General features: G+C 64.1%; 1 protein-coding gene across 2 annotated transcripts; it reads right to left on the reverse strand.

The window, feature by feature from the left end:
• Positions 1 to 8,594: 8,594 nt before the first annotated feature.
• TRMT61A (tRNA methyltransferase 61A) lies at positions 8,595 to 15,561 on the reverse strand. Of its 2 annotated transcripts, none has more exons than XM_082840092.1 (4): positions 15,494 to 15,561; positions 14,461 to 14,820; positions 11,731 to 11,997; positions 8,595 to 9,843 (listed from the first exon to the last, which is right to left on the reverse strand). In XM_082840092.1, exons 2-4 carry the CDS (start codon positions 14,789 to 14,791, stop codon positions 9,584 to 9,586), a joined length of 858 nt encoding a protein of 285 aa, XP_082696218.1. In that variant the 5' UTR covers positions 14,792 to 14,820; positions 15,494 to 15,561; the 3' UTR covers positions 8,595 to 9,583. The 2 variants fall into 2 exon arrangements, with proteins under 2 accessions (XP_082696218.1, XP_082696217.1); XM_082840091.1 differs by having other exon boundaries at positions 14,461 to 14,874; positions 15,494 to 15,533.
• Positions 15,562 to 17,716: the final 2,155 nt, after the last annotated feature.

The raw sequence follows: 17,716 nt of genomic DNA on the forward strand, positions 1-17,716 counted from the left end.
GCTCTTCTGCGTCCCCAGGGCCAGTGCCCAGTGGCCATGTGTGGAATGAATGAAGTAGAGATGAATGAATGAGCCTCGGAGGGGGGCAGCTCGTGCACCGGTGTGTGCGGGGGGGTTCGGTGGCCGTCTGTGCGCGCCTTCCTCCGGGCACCAGCTGCAGCCGCCCTGCCCTCCCCTCCCCCACTTCAGCCCCCCTAATTTATGCCATGGGGGGGCCAGCCCCTCACTGGTCCCCTGCCGGGCAGCCGCTTTGTCCCCAGGCAGATTCCCAACGGCCGCCTTGGGAAGAAAGGGCCCTTCTCTGGGCTGTGATGAGGTCACCAGGAGGGGCCCTGTGCTCACAAAGGCCGAGGCCCCCCAACCCGCCCTGCTGGCAGCTGCCTCTTTGTCCTCAGCTTTGGCCTAGAAGAGACCCCGAGGGGCCCCTGCTCGGCCTTGGAGAGGCCCAGGCTGCCTCCCTGGGAAGTGGACGGAGTGGGGGAGGGGAGGGGAGCGGCCTCCTCCCCTGGCTTTGCTCCTGATAAGTGGCAGCACCTGTTGAGGTGCAGACTCCACCCCAGACGCCTTGCTGGGCCCAGGCAGCTCTTGGGGGGTGGGGCGCGGTTCTTGGCCTGGTGTGGAAGGGTCTGTGTCCAGCTGTCTGTCTGGGTCACAGGACAGGCAGGCAAGCTTCAAGGATGAGGGCTGCAGGAGGGGGAGGGGAACCATGAGGCCGGCATAAGGAAGCACCCTGGGGTGGGCTTGGGCACGGGGTGGGGGGGGTGGGGAGCTCTGAAACTACTATCTCCCTGGATCCCACGACGCCTGGCACGTGCACCTGTGCATTCATCTCTGTGCATGTGTGTGTGGTGGGGTGAGGGGCTTGCAGGCCTGGGCACGTCCCCATGCGGGAAACCGCCTAAGCCCAGCCAGGGAGCTCCTGGGCGTACCGTGTTCCACAGGGGGTGGGGGGGCTGAGGCTCAGAGAGGGCAAGTCTTTTGCCCCAAACCACCCAGCCCCCAGCCGGTGGGGCTGGGAGGAACTCTCACCCTTCTGCCAAGCGTCCACAGTGAGGATGAGTCAGATTGTACTGGGCACCTCCTCGGGCAGGGTCCGGGGGGCCGGCCCGGTGGGGGTCAGCAAAGACAGGGTAGCAGAGAACAGAGACAAAAGCTGGGCAAGTGCAGAGACGGTGCCTCGTGGACTCCGATGCCGTAACTGTGGCCGCAGAGCTTGGACACGGTCGGGCCCGCTAGGACTGTGCAGTCCATCTGGGGCCCCGGCACTGTGCAGTGGGAGACAGGCCTGGGTGGGCTCCTGGGATGTCTGCCTCTCGGGGCTGCAGGGGACCTGGCGGCTCAGCCGCCCTGGTGGAGCGGGCCCTGGGCCGCTGGATGCGGGAACTGCGAGGGCCAAGGCCCGATGGACGGACCAGGAGCTTGGTCCCACCCATCAGAGGGGTGGGAAGGGCCGCCGAGCCCCCGCCACTGGGCACCAGCTGGCGGCCCTGGGCCCAGAGCTCCTTAGCAGTCTCTCCACGGAGGGAGGAAGTGGAGCCCAAAGGGAGCCGACCTACCCCTTGTCTTGTCCCAGACAAACAGAGGCCGCGCTGGACACCGGGGCCAGCCGCCGGGGGCCTGGGGCCCTGCCGGGCATGGCCACCAGCAGAGCCAGCCCCGGCCGGGTGTGGCCAAAAGCGGAGGTGCCGAGGCTAAGGGCTGGGGGGGCGGAGGCCCCCCAAACCCTCTGAGCTCTGCCCGGGACCCCGTGAGAGCCTGCACTTGAGCCTTGGGGGGACCGGCCAGGAAGCACGGGGCAGAGGAGACAGAGGCCCAGAGGAGGTGGCTGGCACGGAGGGCTGGGTCAGCCTGAGCTGCAGAAGCCCGCGCTGGCCACCCTCCCCACTGGGTGCCCGGCTAGTGGGCCTGGATGTCGGAGGCCCCGCGGGGCCGGGCAGCGTATGCCTCACGTCCTGGGGGACAGCAGAGCTGGGGGTGGGGGTGGCCTGGGCCCCCCATCCTCCTCCCGTCTCTGTCCCAGTTGCCTGGTGCCCGGAATGTCCATTGTGGCCGTAGCTTAGCAACAAGCCTCTGTCTGTCGCCCCGCAGCCCCCGCCCCACAGGCGGCCACCCGCATTCCTCGGCAGGGCCCTCGCCTCCGCAGGCCCGGGCCTTGCTCACCCGAGTGTGTCCAGCGGCTCAGAGCCTTCCCATCGGCGTGCCCAGCAGCCTGGGTCCTGCGGAGCCGTGTGTCCGCTGCTGGCCCTGTCGGTGCTCCCTGACACCACGGAAAGAGGCTGTGTTCAGACCTCGTCCCATCCCCTGGTTCACTCGCCTGCTTAGATTCATTTTCTCGGCAAATGTAATGACGGTGACAGAAGGCAGCCGAGTGTCCGTCTGGGATAGGTGCGGAGACAGACTAGGGAGGGACAGCGGGGGTCCAGGGGTGCATACGTGGGTCCAGCACTCCTGGAGCTGGACTGTTAAACGGGTCCATCCTCGTATGGGAATTACACTGCAATCGAATGAATCCCTTAGCTACCTTCTGGGGGCATGGCATGAGGTCAGGCCTATTGGTGGCAGCAGGGTGGACAAAGGGGGTACAGGGCTACAGGGAGGGTCTGGAAGCCAACACAGGGTGGCTGTCTGGAGCTGGAGAGGCCAGAAGAGCGGCCGTCTCCTGGAGCGGGCAGCACCCCCTCCGAGGCAGGAGGTGAGGACGTCCTGCAGCCCTCCCCCTCCCACCCTGCAAGGCTGGGAGCTGCTCCCAAGGCCCAGGCTCCACCACAGCAAGCTGGCTCCTGGGTCTGTGGCCACTGGACCCACGCTGAGGGGAGCAGAGAGTGGACGGCTCACCGTTGCCCCTGCCGGGGACCAACCCTCTGTGTCTCTCTCCTGCCCCACAGCGCGTGAGCTGCTGCCCCTGCCCCCAGTGCTGGAGAACCCGAGGGACACACCACCGCCCTCGATGTAGGAGGAGCCTGGTGGCCCTGGGAGGGGAGGCTGGGGCTAGTGACCCTGGGCACTGATCTGGTTGACCTCCTCCAGGGCTGGGGAGTCAAGAGCAAAGAAATGGTTAAGTGGCCTGGAGCATTTCTCCTTTAAAACAAAACAAAACAGAACAAAACTCTATCATGGAAAACGGCAAAGAAAGGTGAAAGTAGAGAGAATCCCAAAGGCTTCCTGGTCCCAGGGGACCAGGGTTTCGGATCTCCCTCCCCCTCACCCCACCCAGGTTATTTTGAGGCCGATGGCAGCCACCGTATCATTTCATAGTATCGTTAGCACACCTAAAAACGCTGTCATCCCTAAACCCATGAAACATCCACTCGGCCTTCAAATGGCCCAGCTGAACCAAAAGAAGTGTCCGCACTGCGTTGCCTTGTTGTCCCCCTGCTGCTGTCAATCTGGGAGCCCAGGGGCCTCTGCGATGGAGCCACTGGGAGACACAGTGATCCCAGAAGGGCCTGGGGCATCGGCACAAACAATCCAACCAAAGGGAGGGAAAACTAAGCTCATGTTGACAACAGCGCAGCCTCGGAAAGAGCCAGGAAGCTGGTGCTGGAAGCTTCCATAGTTGTTACCGCGCTGCTTAGGTTCATCAAGGCGTGAAAGAAAAGAGCAGTTTGAGGGATTCCAGTTCCTCTGGCAGGCCAAGGGGCTGCACTCCACGTTGGGCCCAAGTGGGGAGCAGGATGTCAGAGCCTGAAGGCTGGAGAGACCTGAGCCTCCTGCATCCTTGGAGAGGGGGGTTGCGCACTCCCCACCATCACCTTTACCCAGGACAGAAGGAAAGAGAGCCCAGGAAGGAGTCAGGGCAGGAGGGTGGGGGCACCCTCAGAGCTTTCTCACATCATCTGGCCCTGGGCAGGGGCTGATGGGCCCCGGGGAGTGGGGGAAGTGGCAGGGTGGGCAGGAAGGGTGGAAGTGGCCTGCCAGGCAGGGGACATGAATGGAGCGGGGTCAGCAAGGGAAGCGGGGGAGGGAAGGAAGGGGCCAGCCACTAACAGACTCCCCGCCCCGTCCCGATCCCCTCCGCTCCTTCTAAGAATGTGCCCGCACCCGGCCTGCCCTCCTCTTTGAAGGGACAGATGTCGGGGAGAAAGCTGATTATCCTCAAAGGCTGGAGGCTGTGACCGGAGCTCTTGGGGAGCGTGACCCAATTCTGAGCTATTCTCAGCCTGGTGGGAGTGGAGTTATTCCCTCCCGCCAACGCTGCTGCTTTGGAGGCAGGCTGACTTTGAAATGCCCTCATCCTGCGGCCGGGCCCAGACACACACACACACACACACACACACACACACACACACACACACACACACACACACACACAAATGCCCTCATCCTGCGGCTGGGCCCAGACACACACACACACACACACACACACACACACACACACACACACACACACACACACACACACACACACACACAGAAATGCCCTCATCCTGCGGCTGGGCCCAGACACACACACACACACACACACACAGAAATGCCCTCATCCTGCGGCTGGGCCCAGACACACACACACACACACACACACACACACACACACAGAGAAATGCCCTCATCCTGCGGCTGGGCCCAGACAGACAGACAGACAGACACACACACACGGAAATGCCCTCATCCTGTGGCCGGGCCCAGACAGACACACACACACACACACAAGGAAATGCCCTCATCCTGCGGCCGGGCCCAGACACACACACACACACACACACACACACACAGAGGAGGGCAAGAAAGGCTGGCGAGCCTGGCTGTCTCAACCCCACTGGCTGAGGACCTGCAAGCCCCAGCCCCCATGCCCTGTGCCAGTAGCCCTGCAGCTCCTCCCCTAAAATCACAGGGTCTCTCTCTCCACCAGGATCTGAGGTTAGGCCATGTGACCAAAGGCTTGAAAAGCGCCTGCATGACCAGGCTCGCCCCTACTGCGCCTGAGCCACAGGACGTGGTAAGAGTCACAGTCCCAGGAGGAAAGGGTGGAGCAGAGCAGAGTTTACATCAGCTCAGCCCCCACACATGGACGAGGCTGGCAGAGGTCAGCCAAGAGCAGTCAAGCTACAGACCCAACAGAGGAACTGGCTGCTGCTTTAAGACTCTGAGTATTGGGGGGGCGGGGGATTATTTGTTATGCAGCACGTCTGTGGTGACAGCTAACTAGTACACCTACCGCAAAAATTGTGGAGGTCAGTTGAGTGCCATCTGCCTGTGCACAGCCCAATGTTCTCAATTTTTAGTTTTATTATACAACTAACTGTAAGCACAGTGACTGGATGACCTGGATTTTCCCGGAAAGTCTCAATGTCAAGTCTTCTGATGAACTATTCAAGTGCCCCTGAAGGTTCAAAAAGCTATTCAAGTGTCACAAAGTGCAGAGGACATTCCTCAGATTCATAAGTGGCCCCCAAATTCCGGCCTTGGAATCTGAAAGAAGGCCAGGGGTCTTCCTGGAAAGGGCGGTGTTTCCCACTAGCGCTAATAATCATTGAGGCATTCTGTGGACACGGACAGTCCAAACGTTGACACGACACTTAATCTCAGGGCAGCAGCTTCCCCCACCCCCATCCCCCCACTAGGCAGGCACTGTGTTCACCTCTGCACGAAGGAGGGAGGGACTCGTCAACGTGGCGCCAGAGGGAGGATGCGACCCCGACAGACCCGGCGCCTGAGCCCTTAAGTGCATCCTCCCGAGGGCAGAGCAGGGTCTGGTTATCCCTGTTGAGGACAGGCTGACTGCCGGGCCCAGTCCAGACTCCGTGTTTCCCCGTGACCGCCGAGGCCACGTCCTGGCGAGGCCTTCCTGTCTCACCCCACCCCCTTCCCTGCTTTGCTCCAGCCGTGCACATCCCACCTGCAGTCTTTGCCTCCCGGGAGCCCTCGAGGGCAGGCCAGGCTGCCCTGAAGGTCTGGGTCCCCGGCACCAGCGGGCCGCTGGCAGATGCTCGACCCCCATTTGCTGCATGAGAGCGCCCGAGGTTGGTGGAGAGGAGCGACCTAAGGATTGGGCCCCCATCTGCACGCTCCCTCCTCCAGCAGGGCCAACCCAGGGACACTCTCACCTGAGCCCCACTAGGAGGCAGGAACACCCCCAGGCTGGCACGTGAGCCCGAGAGCCCCCGGGCAGAGCAGAGCACTGGGTCCCGTGACTGGCCTGTACTCAGAGCAGCCTTGCACACGGCAGGCACTACCAGCCTTTCCTGAAGGCCTTTCATCCTCCTGGGCCTGCAGGAAGCTGTCCTGCCTGGGGCCTCCTGCTGCCCCCTGGGGAGGCCTCCAGCTCACCCACCTCCAATTTCCACCAGCCCCTCCACACCCTGCAGACCGTCGCCTCTTCCAAGGAGCCTTCCATGACTGCAGCAGCAAGTCTCCTTTGACCTCCCTAGACAACCACATGGGTGGGAGAGTGTCAGATATGGGAGGTCCTGGGTGGGTGGGTGGAGGAGGCCTGGATCTGCCTCATCTCTGCTGGGCCTGTTTCTCTCCCTGTGCAGTGGGCTGGGATGGGGTAGGAGCTGCATCATCTCCCTGGGCCAGGGTCCCACGCAGCCCACCCTCCCTCCAGCACGCAGACTAGAGGCCGGAGAGCCGGCAGCCCTGGAAGAACAGAGGCCATGGAGGCAGAGGGAAGGGGACGGGAAGGGGGGCCTTCCTGCAGACCTAAGGGTTGAGGGGGGCAGGTGTGGGGAAGCCCATCCCCTGACTTGTCCTCATGCAGATGACCTTCCTTGTCGCCCTCTGCTAGACAGGGTACAGCCTCCAGGGGCCTGGCATCCCTTGAACCAACCAACACCCATCCAACAACCGCCCCGAGCCCCCAGCCCACACTGCCCCAGGTTGGGTGCAGGGCACGAGCCCCTCCAAGGCAGGTGACGGTGAAGCACAGGGAGGACAGGAGCAGCTCACATTGGGGCTGCGGGGGCAAAGCCCGGGGGGCTTCCGGGGGGAGGCAGCTGGAGACAGCCCAGAGGCAGGCCCTGATCCTGGCCCGAAGGTGGGATCCTGGCCCAGGGCCCTCAGGGCAGGTGAGTGAGTCTGAGTGGCCATCTGCTTCCCGGGCTCAGACCTGGGAGCGGGGGCTGCAGTGGAGGGAGTTGATGTGTCACGTCTCAGCCACTCAGACCAGGGCTGGGCAGGCGCAGGAATTTCCGAGGAAAAACTGAAGACCAGAGGTGGGAGTCTGGGGCTGGACGGGGACTTTCCGGGTGAATCCTCGTCCTGTGACCAGCCCTAGGCTCCTGCCTCGAGGAGGTGACCAAGTGACCTGCTGATCGGTCACTCACCACGGACCCTGGCCCTGACCCTCCGGGCGTCAAGCTCCCCATGTGCGGTTTGTGAGGCTGCTTGGCTTCTGCTGTCTGCCTGAAGGGGCTCCCAGGCTAGGGCCAGCCCTACAGGGCTGATCACCAGCATGGGATGTGTGGGAGCAGAAGATGTGGTTGAGCAAGACGCTCTTGCCTCGGTGTGTGGGGGTGGGAAGCTCTGAGAGACACTTGAGGGGCTTCGAAGGACGCGCAGGAGTTCACTGCTGGCTTGCGGCCAGGTGGGGCTCCAGGCTGAGGCCCCTGGCATGGGATAGAGGCCCAGTGGAGCCCTGGGGGCTCGTGTGCAGGGCCTGGCAGACAGTCAAGGGGCTGGAGGGCCCCATACTTGAGAGCAGCTCTGTGCGTGCAACTGCAAGCGTGGACAGGGATCCAGGCCTCCTGACCCCTACCCTGGTGGCCCTCCGCCCTTCATCCATCCTGGGCTTTCCCTTCCACCTCACACGGACCCAAGTGCAGGCTCCAGTGACTCACCCAGGGCCATAGTCTAGCCTGCCAGCCGAAGCCCTGGAGAACAGGCAGAGCCAGGCCTGCAGAGGAGGCCTATGCCCTACATCAGACACCTCACAGGCCTTTCCTGAAGGCCAAGGAAAGCCCAGGTCCCTCCTCTGTCCCCAGACTAGGCATTTGGTCAGAGGTCAGGACAGGTCCTTGAAGGGGGGACATGACCCCTGGAGTAGGGCAAGGGCTTCTAGGGACACTAGGGTCTCTGAGGGGACACAGGTCTTACCAGAAGACAGAAGGCGCCCCTGGCCCTGTGATGCTGCCACCAGGAGACTGGTCCTCTTGTAGGCCCACCTCACTTGGTATCCCTCCAAGGACCCCCAAAGCCTGGGTGGTGGCCTGGGGCCAGGACAGCAGGCCTGGGAGGTCCTTCTTGAGTTCTGGGCCCTTCCGGCAACAAGAGGGGCAACCCAGGTGCCCAGGCCGGGCTGCAGACGGAAGGCCCAGCCGGACATGGACGGAAGGAAACACACACACGCGCGCGCGCACACACACACACACACACACACAGCCAGGGACTCTCTCCCCCCCCCGCCCCCACCCTTCCCAGGAACAAGTGGCCCTTTCTGCAGCTGGGTGGGGGTGGCCACACACTTGTCCCTTTGTCCACCATGTCCCAGGCCATTGTCCTGGAGTCCAGAGCCCCTGTGGTGTCTGCCCTGGGAGAGGAAGGAGCAGGGGCCGGGGGGCCACGTGCAGGGAGGTCCAGCCTGGATGCTGGTGTGGGGAGTGGAGGTCTGGCCTCGTGGGGCACCAGGGTGGACCAGTCAGCACAGCAGGGGCAACAGTGTTTTATTTCTCTGCCAGGGGTGGTCGGGGACCAGCCTCAGGCCAGCCCGGTACCCTGGGGCTCTCGCGCCGACCTGGGGTCACCGAGTCTCCTGACGGCTGGCTGAGGCCAAGGGCAGGCACCCAGGCCCTTCGAGCAGCAGGGCGGGAGGGATGCCAGCCGTGCACCAGAGCTGGAGAGCAGGCCAGGGCAGGGTTGGCGTCACCCCCTCCATCCTGGGTGCACGCCCCCATCCCCACATCCCTGCGGCTCCTGTGAGCGGCAGGGGCACCGAGTGGCTCTGACCCGACTGGCCAGCCACCGGAAGCACGTTCCCGCCCTGCCCAGCTCTTCCCTACATGACGCTGCGTGTTCGCACGCATCGACACGAGAGGGCTCTGGCTGGGCCAGGGCCGCAGAGGTACTTCCCGGAGGCAGAAGCGAATCAGCGGGGCTGCCCCGGCCCTTCGCCAGCGGGAATCTGGGGACATGCCCACGCGGCCTGTGCACTGCCCAGAGGGGTGGGGTCAGACCTGAGGCCACACAGCGGGGTCGCCTCAGACGCCGGGCAGCTGGACCATGGGGGTCCCTGGCCCTCCTCCTCCGGGTCTTTGCAACCCCCGTTTCCTCCCTCCTCGTTTGGGGCCACCTGGGAAGGGTCAGACCTGCACCCCGCCACCTGCACTCTCGGGCCTCAACATCCAGGAGAGCCTACGGCAGTGGAGACGGTGAGTGGCAACAAAGAGCAGCAGGACGGGGACGCTGACCACGGCGGTGACGTGGGCGGGAGGCCTCCCTCCCCGGGGGCCGGATGCTGTTCCACCGTGGCAGCCCCACTCAGCCGCCCGGGAGGCCCCCGGCCCCGCCCCACCCCGCTTCCGTCGGTTTCTAAACACAGGCCCTGGCTGGCACCCGCCGACCATATAAGGCAGCCTCTGGCCGAGCTCCGCCTCCCCGTCCGGCCCCGCGGTGCTCCCAGCTCCCTGGAGCTCCTGCAGGCGGCTCACTAGCCCGGGGTCTTGGTGGCAAAGGTCAGGTAGCCGGTGTGGCCCACGGTCTCCTTCATGGGCATGCCGCTGCGGAAGGGGCCGGCGTCGGGGCCCGGACTGGCCCCCAGGTCGGGCGCGGGCAGGCTGATGGTGCGCACGTTGTAGACCTGGGGCAACACCTCCAGGGTGCTGAGCTCCGAGAAGCCGCAGGCCGCCAGCGCCTGGCACGTGCGCTGCACCTGCTCGATGCACGGGGAGAAGGAGCAGAAGCGCCCGCCTGCGCAGGAGGAGGACACGGGGTCAGAGGGCAGGGGCCGCCCCCAGAGCCCCGCCCGCCTGGCAGCCTCCTCTGGCCCGGGCGTCTGCGGCCTGGGACTGCAGGGCAGAGGCAATGCACCCCCAGTCCCTTCGGGAGTGGGCGCTGCGAGACCCCACTGTGAGAGCTGAGGAGGGTGGACGCCCCAACCCCTGCCCTGGGGTCCGAGGCCATGAAGCCCCCACCAAGCCCTCTGGCCACGAAGAGCTGCGGCCCCAGCGGCCCCAGAGTAGAGGAGCCGGGCCGGGGCCCGGGGGCAAAAGCTCTTCTGCAGCCACAGGGCAGGGCCCAGCCCACCACCCTGACCTCCCTGGGCTTCCAGAGGGCACCGCCACCCCTGATTCCCACCAGGCAGCTGAGGGTCGGGGCCAGCGCGGAGCCTTGGCACGGCAGCCGCCAGAGTGCTGGGCCTGAACAGCTTCAACCACACAGAGCAGCCTCGGGGGCGGGGGCTGCGGCTGTCACAGGAAATTACAGGCTGTCGCCCGCTCCTGGGAACACGAGGTGCCCACTCTGAGCGGAGCCCCACGGACCAAGGGTGAGGGAGAGGGGGCGGGAGCCGCAGCCCCTTCCTGCCGCCTCCCACCAGGGCTCGCCCACACATCCAGCAGGCTGGCTAGGGGAAGGGACGTGGCCCAGGCCAGCCCCTAGAGGTCCCTGAGGCCTGGTCACCTCAGCCACACGTGGGACACAGACCCCCAGGTGGTCAGCTGGGAGGCCTGGGCTTGGAGGCAGAGCGTGAGGTTGACGTGAACCCAGAGGGCACAGGGTCACCCCCAAGAGGGGACGCAACCCCTGTGCACACAGCCGAGGAACTGGGGCCTGAGCCTGCTCGTCAGCCAGAGGCCCAGAGAGCCCGCGGCCACACCTCGCCGGGCCACGCTGGAGAAACGCCAGACCCACGAGGAAGTCGGGAGCCTCTGGGCCAGAGCAAGCAGATCCAGAGAACGGGGCTTAGCGGGGCGGAGGGGACGAGACAACACACAGCATGGCTCCCTCGGCAGGAGGGAGCCCAGGGCAGGGACTGCCTGCGCTCAGCCACGGCTGCGCGACCGGCTGCGGCCTTGGGGTCCGAGGCCTGGGCCCGCTGGTGTCCCTGGAGCAGCGAGGACCTGCAGGTGTCCAGGGGGCAAAGCCGGAGCGGGCAGAGGTGTGGGGAAGCCAGCGCTGCCCCTCTCCCCAGCCCCAGGCCACCTCAGCAGAGACCAGGACACAGGAGTCCAGGGCTGAGCTTGAGCCAGCAGGCAGGGGCCCCGCTGGGACCCTATGGCCGCCTTGGCGTCTGTCTTTCCGAGGGGCAGGCCTTCCCTGGGGCGCCCTGGCCTGCCTCTCCCGCCCCCTCGTGCTGCACTGCTCAGCGGGCAGGAGGACGGCCCGGCTGCCTGAGCCAACAACTTCTCCAGAAAAGGGAAAAACCCAGGGCCTCGCCAGCACTTTCCTGGCTCGGAGCCGACCTTCCAGCCTCTGCACCCAGCATCTTCCCTAAAAGGGGCGCATTAGCCTGGCTGTGGCGGCGGGTGGGGAAGGGAGACTCTGCAGGCACTGGCTGGGGTGAGGGGCTGCCCTCTGACCTCTGGCAAGCCCAGGGGTGCAGGGCCCGCCTCTCACTCAGGCAGGGATGCCACATTCCCCAGGGACCCGAGACACCTCCCACCTTGGGGTGGGAGTGGGGCCAGGCCAAGGGGCAGGAGCCCAGGTGGAGGCCCACCCTCCCCAGTCCTGACCCCTCTCACCCTCACCCTCTCCCTGGGCGACCTCCCCATGACTCCCCCGCTGCCCTGACCCACCCCCGCTCAGGCCGAAAGTGGCCCCGGCCTGGCCACACCCCTCCCAGACCCCCCCGCTCACCTTCAACCTTCAGGGCGTCCCAGGCATGGCCCACAGCCTCCCAAGGCGAGGGGATATCCAGGAAGACAGCGTCCGCCTCGCGGCTCACGCCGAAGCCGCTGCGGCACACGTCCTGGGTGCGCACGGTCACCCATCGGCCCACGCCATGCTCCTGGAACTCCTCCCGAGCCTTCTCCGCCCGCTGCTGGTGGAACTCCACCGTGTGCAGGTGGCCCGTGGGTGCGATGGTGCGGATGATGGCGTGCGACACGGAGCCGCTGCCGGTGCCTAGCGGGACGGGACGGGTGTCAGACGGGAAACGAGCCCACCCGCACTATGAGGGACCCATCAAGGGCCCATGAGGTCAGCCGACCCCGGGTTACCAGCAGGCACCAGTCTGGAGCTCCCTGAGGGGTCCTGGGACACGGAGGCTGCATGTGTGGCAGGGGGAGAGGAGGGAGCTGACTGATCATCGATGTCCGCCGTGGGTCCAGCGGCGAGGGTGGCAGCCCTGACCACCCCCGGCTCTGGAGAGACTCTGCTGCACAGACCTGGAGCCCCGAAGACGGGTCCCGAGAGGGGCCGGGACTGGCCCGTGGCCCTGCAGGCTCTGTGCAGAGCAGATCAAGGGGACTGGAATCGTCCCACGTGGTGGCTGGGCCCAAGCTCCCCGAGGGACTCAGGTCAGTCCATCTTCCTGCTCCCCCCCGATCCGCTCCCACCACACGGGGTGCAGCTCTGCCCTCACCTTGCGCGACCAGAGACACGGTGACCAATGTGCCCCCCACGTCATCGTCTCTGTTTTCCCCCAGCCTCACGGGCCACTCCTCAGCTTCCTTCACGGCTGCCCCTCTGCCAGCCTTCCTGTCCTGCAGTGTCCAGCCGGGCCTGCGTCCTCCAGTCACCCCCCGTGACCTTCCCCCACCTCGCTGCTCCAGGCGCCAGGCCTCACGAAGACGCCCGGGCGCCCATTGCACACCGATCACCTCCCCCGCGACCGCAACAGCGCCCAGCATTTACAGGTGCAGAGCTGGACCCGATCCAGCCCAAATCCACTCCCTGCCAAGCCTCCCGAACCAGCTGGTGACATGACTGCCCAGCCAGACGCCTCGGAGGAGCCCTCCCCTTCCCCACAGGTAACTCCTGCACCTCCTCCCCCATCTCTCTGGGAGCCCTTCTCCCCACCTGCCTGCCATGCCCGCCCGGGCCCCGCTCCCGGCTCCCCGTAACAGCCCCTGACCCCCGCCTTCAGTCCACCTCAACACAGCCGCGGATTCTCTCTCCCCGCGGTCAGACCAGGCCTCTGCCCTTTCCACGCACGGCGGAGTCGGACTCCTCGTGACTCCCGAGCAGCACCCCCTTCCTCCCTGACCTCATCCCTGCTCCTGCCACGCTGGTCTCCTTGACGGCCCCTCGCGCAGGGCCTCTGCAAGACTCTCCCTGGGGTGACCCTCCCCTTTGGCTCTTGGTACCACCTTCCCATCACATTCAACCACATTCAACTCACTGCTCCCTCCTCAGAGAGGTCCTCCCTGACACCCCTAGCTGGAGGGACCCCTCTCTGAGTCACCCTCAAACACGCAGCCCTGTTCCCCAAGCCCCCCAGCAATCAACAACACTGTAACGGTCACAGTGGGCTTCCTGTCTGTCCCCTTTGAGAAGCAGAAACTTGGTCTGTCTGGTCACGGCTGTAGCCACGGTTCCTAGAAGGGAAGCTGGCGCATCAGAGGAGCCCAGAAGCACGCTCGCCGACAGCACTTTTCAGCCGAGTGGAGCGAGGCCCTGGCTGCGGATGCACAGGGGGAAGCAGGGGATGAGCTGGCCCTGAATCCCGTCCACCCCCCAGCTGCCCTGGTGCCTAGCAGTCAGCCTCTGCCCAGGCCCCACCCACTCTCTGACCCGCTCACTGCCCAGGCTCTGCATCTGACTCTCCCCATTTCAAAGTGCCTGGCTGGGCAAAAAGAACCATCCAATTGTCCACATGGAGAAACTGAGGCCCTCCATGTGGACAAAGAGAGGGATGCAGATGGCTTGAAGCCTCCAAATGTTGGCAGCAGCACTACGGGGAACTCTTTGTGACTTTGGAACCCAGATGCCCGGCCCACGAAAAACATGCTGGAAATCTAGGCACACCTGGGCCTGGGCTGCTCTTGGCTAGGGTGCATGCTTCAATCCCCAGCACCTGCGTGTGTGTGTGTGTACGCGGGCGCACACAGGTGCAGAGGCTGGGAACAGCTGCCTTCAGGCACTTCCATCTGCACTCTAGGCTCTGGGCTCAGGGACAATGGTGCTGGCCTGGGATGAGCACGGGGCTGGCTCCTCACCCACAGTGAGCACCCTGAAGCAGCCCTGGCCTCCCTCCAGAAAGGGGCACTCTCAGCCCTGGGCCTGGGGCTCCCATTCGCAGCAGTCAGGGACGGCCAGGCCAGGCACCCTCTGCCCTCGGTCAGCGCCGAGCAGCGCTCACACCCCCCACCCCACCTAGACAAGTAGGATCCCCCCTGGGCACCAGCTCCTCCAGCGGGCTAGCCTTGGTCCAGTCCCATCAACTCTCACACAGAGTACAGCACCAGTCTCCTAACCGGCTTCCTTGCTTCTGCCCTCACTCCCTGCGGTCAGCACCCCCAGAAAGACCCTGTTAAAACAGAAGTTGAGTAATAATGCCTGTGTTCAGGAAGGGCAGGCTGGAGGCTGGCTGGACAGTGGGTCTGACCTCCACCTTCATGAACTGAGGCAACCTGAAGAACTCACCCGATTCACAGACCACAGAGCCTGGCCGAAGCTCCAGCATCATGGTGAGCAGGGCAATGTCGGTGGAGTAGAGGATCTGGGTGCGGTGTGGCAGGTTCAGTGTCCAGAGCTCAGGTGTGGGGTGCAGCACGTACACCCAGCCACCTCGGCCGCAGGTCACCTTGGAGCCGAAGGGGCGGCCAATGAGGTCTACTGAATGCCGAAGGACGCCGTGCCGGGTCTGGGTCTGGGCCCCACGCTGCACACGCACTGCCACCATCGCACCATGGCCCAGTGACAGGATGGCTGTGTCACCCTCTTTGATCAGCTCCTCATACGCCACGAAGCTCATGGTGTTGCTGTCTGGCAGGTGCCAGGGACCTGGGAGGTGTGTCGGCATGAACATGTAAGGGGGCCAGGAGGCAGGATATGCACCTGGGGTCCAGAGAGAAGGCTGTGAGGCCCAGATCCTGAGCAATGGGGGTGGAGTAGCTGGCTCAGTCCCTGGCACTGTCCATTAGGACAGCCCAATAGGGCTGCACCCTGGCCTGACATTTGAAGCCCTTCTTGGTGTGGTCGTAAGAAAAAAGCCATCAGCCCAAATCACAGATGGAGAAACTGAGGCCCTACACTGACAGAGGAGGGGCCCAAGGATTCCCACAAAGTAAGGGCCTGACCCTCTCTCTTATCACCCTTCTCCAGGAGCTTGGTTCCCATTCTCCAGCTGTAGGATGAGAGAGCGACTACCTAGGGAAGAGCTGCAAATGGCCCGTGAGGTCACCTCCACGCCAGGCAGAACGCCCCCTCTCCCCAGTTTCCCCTATGGCGGGCTCCTGGGCAGACAAGTGGCAGGGGGATGCAGATGTAAGGGCTCGCAAGCAGAGGTTGGGGACGTGCAGGGGGCAGTAAACAGAAACACTGGCCTGGCCTGTGTAGAGGCAGGGGGCGGCTCAGGCCAGGCTGGCACAGGGCTGGGGGCGGCCATGAGAGGCTGCAGGGAAGTGCAGGGCGACCCCCACCCGCGCACTGCCACCCTGGCCCTGCGGAGTCTCACCGGCGACGCTCGTCGGGCTCCGACTCCCGGAGGGTCTGCACGTGGCCCCGCGCCACTGCCACAGCACTTCCGGCTCCGGCCTGGTGCGCGGCGCCCGCTGATGACGTCATGGAGCACCGCCCCTCGCGCGCGGGCTCCCGGGAACCACGGGCCGTCCCTCTCGGCCACCGGAGCGCGCCTCGTGCTCGGACTCTCTGCTTTATATCTACTTGTGCAAAAAACAAACTGAAAGCCCCACTGTCCCGCCGCCGAGCTGCTGCAGTCCTTCCAGACTCTTCCTACGGGCGCTGTTGATAAAGGCTGGGAACAGGGCAGGGCCCCGTTCCGCAGGCTTTTGACAGCCCCGGAGTCCCCGGAAGGGCCGCCCAGGCGAGCTGCGCAGTCCCCTACGAGGACACTTTGCCATGGACATTTTGTCACTGCAAACCGCCCTGGGAACACCTGTGACGGGCCCCAGGATAAATTCCAGAAAATGGAATCGCCGATGAGAGGGTCGACCCAGAAGGCTTTGGCTAGGGTCAACCAGAGGAGCAGGAGATGGTGGCCTGGAAGGGTCTGCAGAAGTGGCCTTAGCCCAGGCCTTGCCTCTTCTTGGCCTGCCTCCTCTTCAGGGGCACAGTCTCCGGAGTGCAGGAGCTGCTTCAAGGAGGGAGGGGGTCCTGTGTCCCCTCCTGGAACCCAAGGTGCAATGAGCACTGGGTGAACTGTGCTCCCTTTGGGGTCGGTCAGTGAGGACAGGGCCAGGGGCCTGAGCAGGGGACAGGGGGAGGGGCAGCTGGAGGACGGGGGCAGAAAAGGGAAGCAGCAGCTCTGCTCTGTCTCAGCAGAGCTGATTCAGAACCGGTTCCTCTGGAGAGTGTGTGCGGGGGAGGGGGACAGGGGACATGGACTATTTTCCTCCAGCACACAGGTCCCTGTGGGCCAGGGCTTATCCTGTTAGCCTGGGGGACGGGAGAGGGATAGAGACCCCAGCCCACCCAGCCACCCTGAGGCCTGAGCCCTAACCCAGGGTCAGCTAGCAATGACTCTAGGCCACACTTACCAGGCCCAGGCTGCTCCATCCTGGGCAAATGGGAGTAGCCAGGCCCTTCGGAGCCAGTCCCTTCCCAGAGCCCTGCCAACCTGTGAGGCACTCTGAACTCTCCCTCCTCTGGGGCCAGGACTGGCGAGGGTGTCTTTGGACCACAGTGCCCATGATGGAGACCCAGGTGCCTAGCTTCAGCCCCTCCATGCCCCTGCCCTGACTGGGCCTGGGTCTTGGAGCCCCAGAGGATGAAGGTGAGGGGCCTTTGGTGGCCTCCCATTCTCTGTGGGTTCTTGTCCCTGTGGGGCCAGTGCTCTGGCCACCAGCTGCCTGTGTGGCTGTATCACTGTCCCCTTGCCTCTTGCTCTGGACACCGAGACAACCCAGCTCCATCCACGGCTCACCAACCTTTGTTCCAGGTGACTTTGCACCAGCCTGAATCACCCCCTAATTGCTCTCCTGGGAGATCTCAACTTTCCACTTCTCATGGGGGTTCCTTTTCCCCAGGCTTGCAGCTGCTCAGCGGCTGAGTGCCTACTAAGAGCCTAAATTAGGACTCCCAACTTCCCACTCGCCTCTCTGTGACTGGCTGGCCAGCTCCTCCATTGCCCCCTCCTCCAAGCAGCCTTCCCAGGGCTGTCCATCCGAGCCTGCCCCACCAGCCTAAGTCCTCAAGCACCAACTGATTAGCCAGGTCAGGTGGGTACTTTGCCCAGGGCAGAGTTTATATATTATATATTGGGGCCCCCCCCTAAAAAGAACTGATACTGTATGAGCCCAGCTAAGTGTCATCACATTGAGTCTTCCCCACAATCCTGTGAGAGAGGGACCACCGCCTTACAGATGGGGAAACTGAGCCTCAGGGAGGTCAAGTAACTTGCGTAAGATCACACAGCCAACGTGGCCAAAGTGGGATTGGGATTTAAAGCCAGTAAACTTGGCTTCAGAGAACTAGTGGCAGATTTGAAGAAAGCTGGAAACTGGCAGGAAGTAGGCCCTGGAGGAAAGGGAGACCCTGAGGATGCCCACAGGGGGAGGCTGCTCTGCTCTCATCTCAGGCAGGGATCAGGTGACCCAAGGTCTCCTCTTCCCTGACCAGCTCAGTCTCCTGCGCCAGCATGCTCTGTGACCACAAGGCAGCCCCCGCTCCTTTTCTGATCCTAACTAACTTCCCCTTTGGGTTTTGCGGAGCTCAGGGA

Source organism: Leucopleurus acutus (genome assembly GCF_964270905.1).
Source record: "Leucopleurus acutus genome assembly, chromosome: 1".
Taxonomy (NCBI): domain Eukaryota; kingdom Metazoa; phylum Chordata; class Mammalia; order Artiodactyla; family Delphinidae; genus Leucopleurus; species Leucopleurus acutus.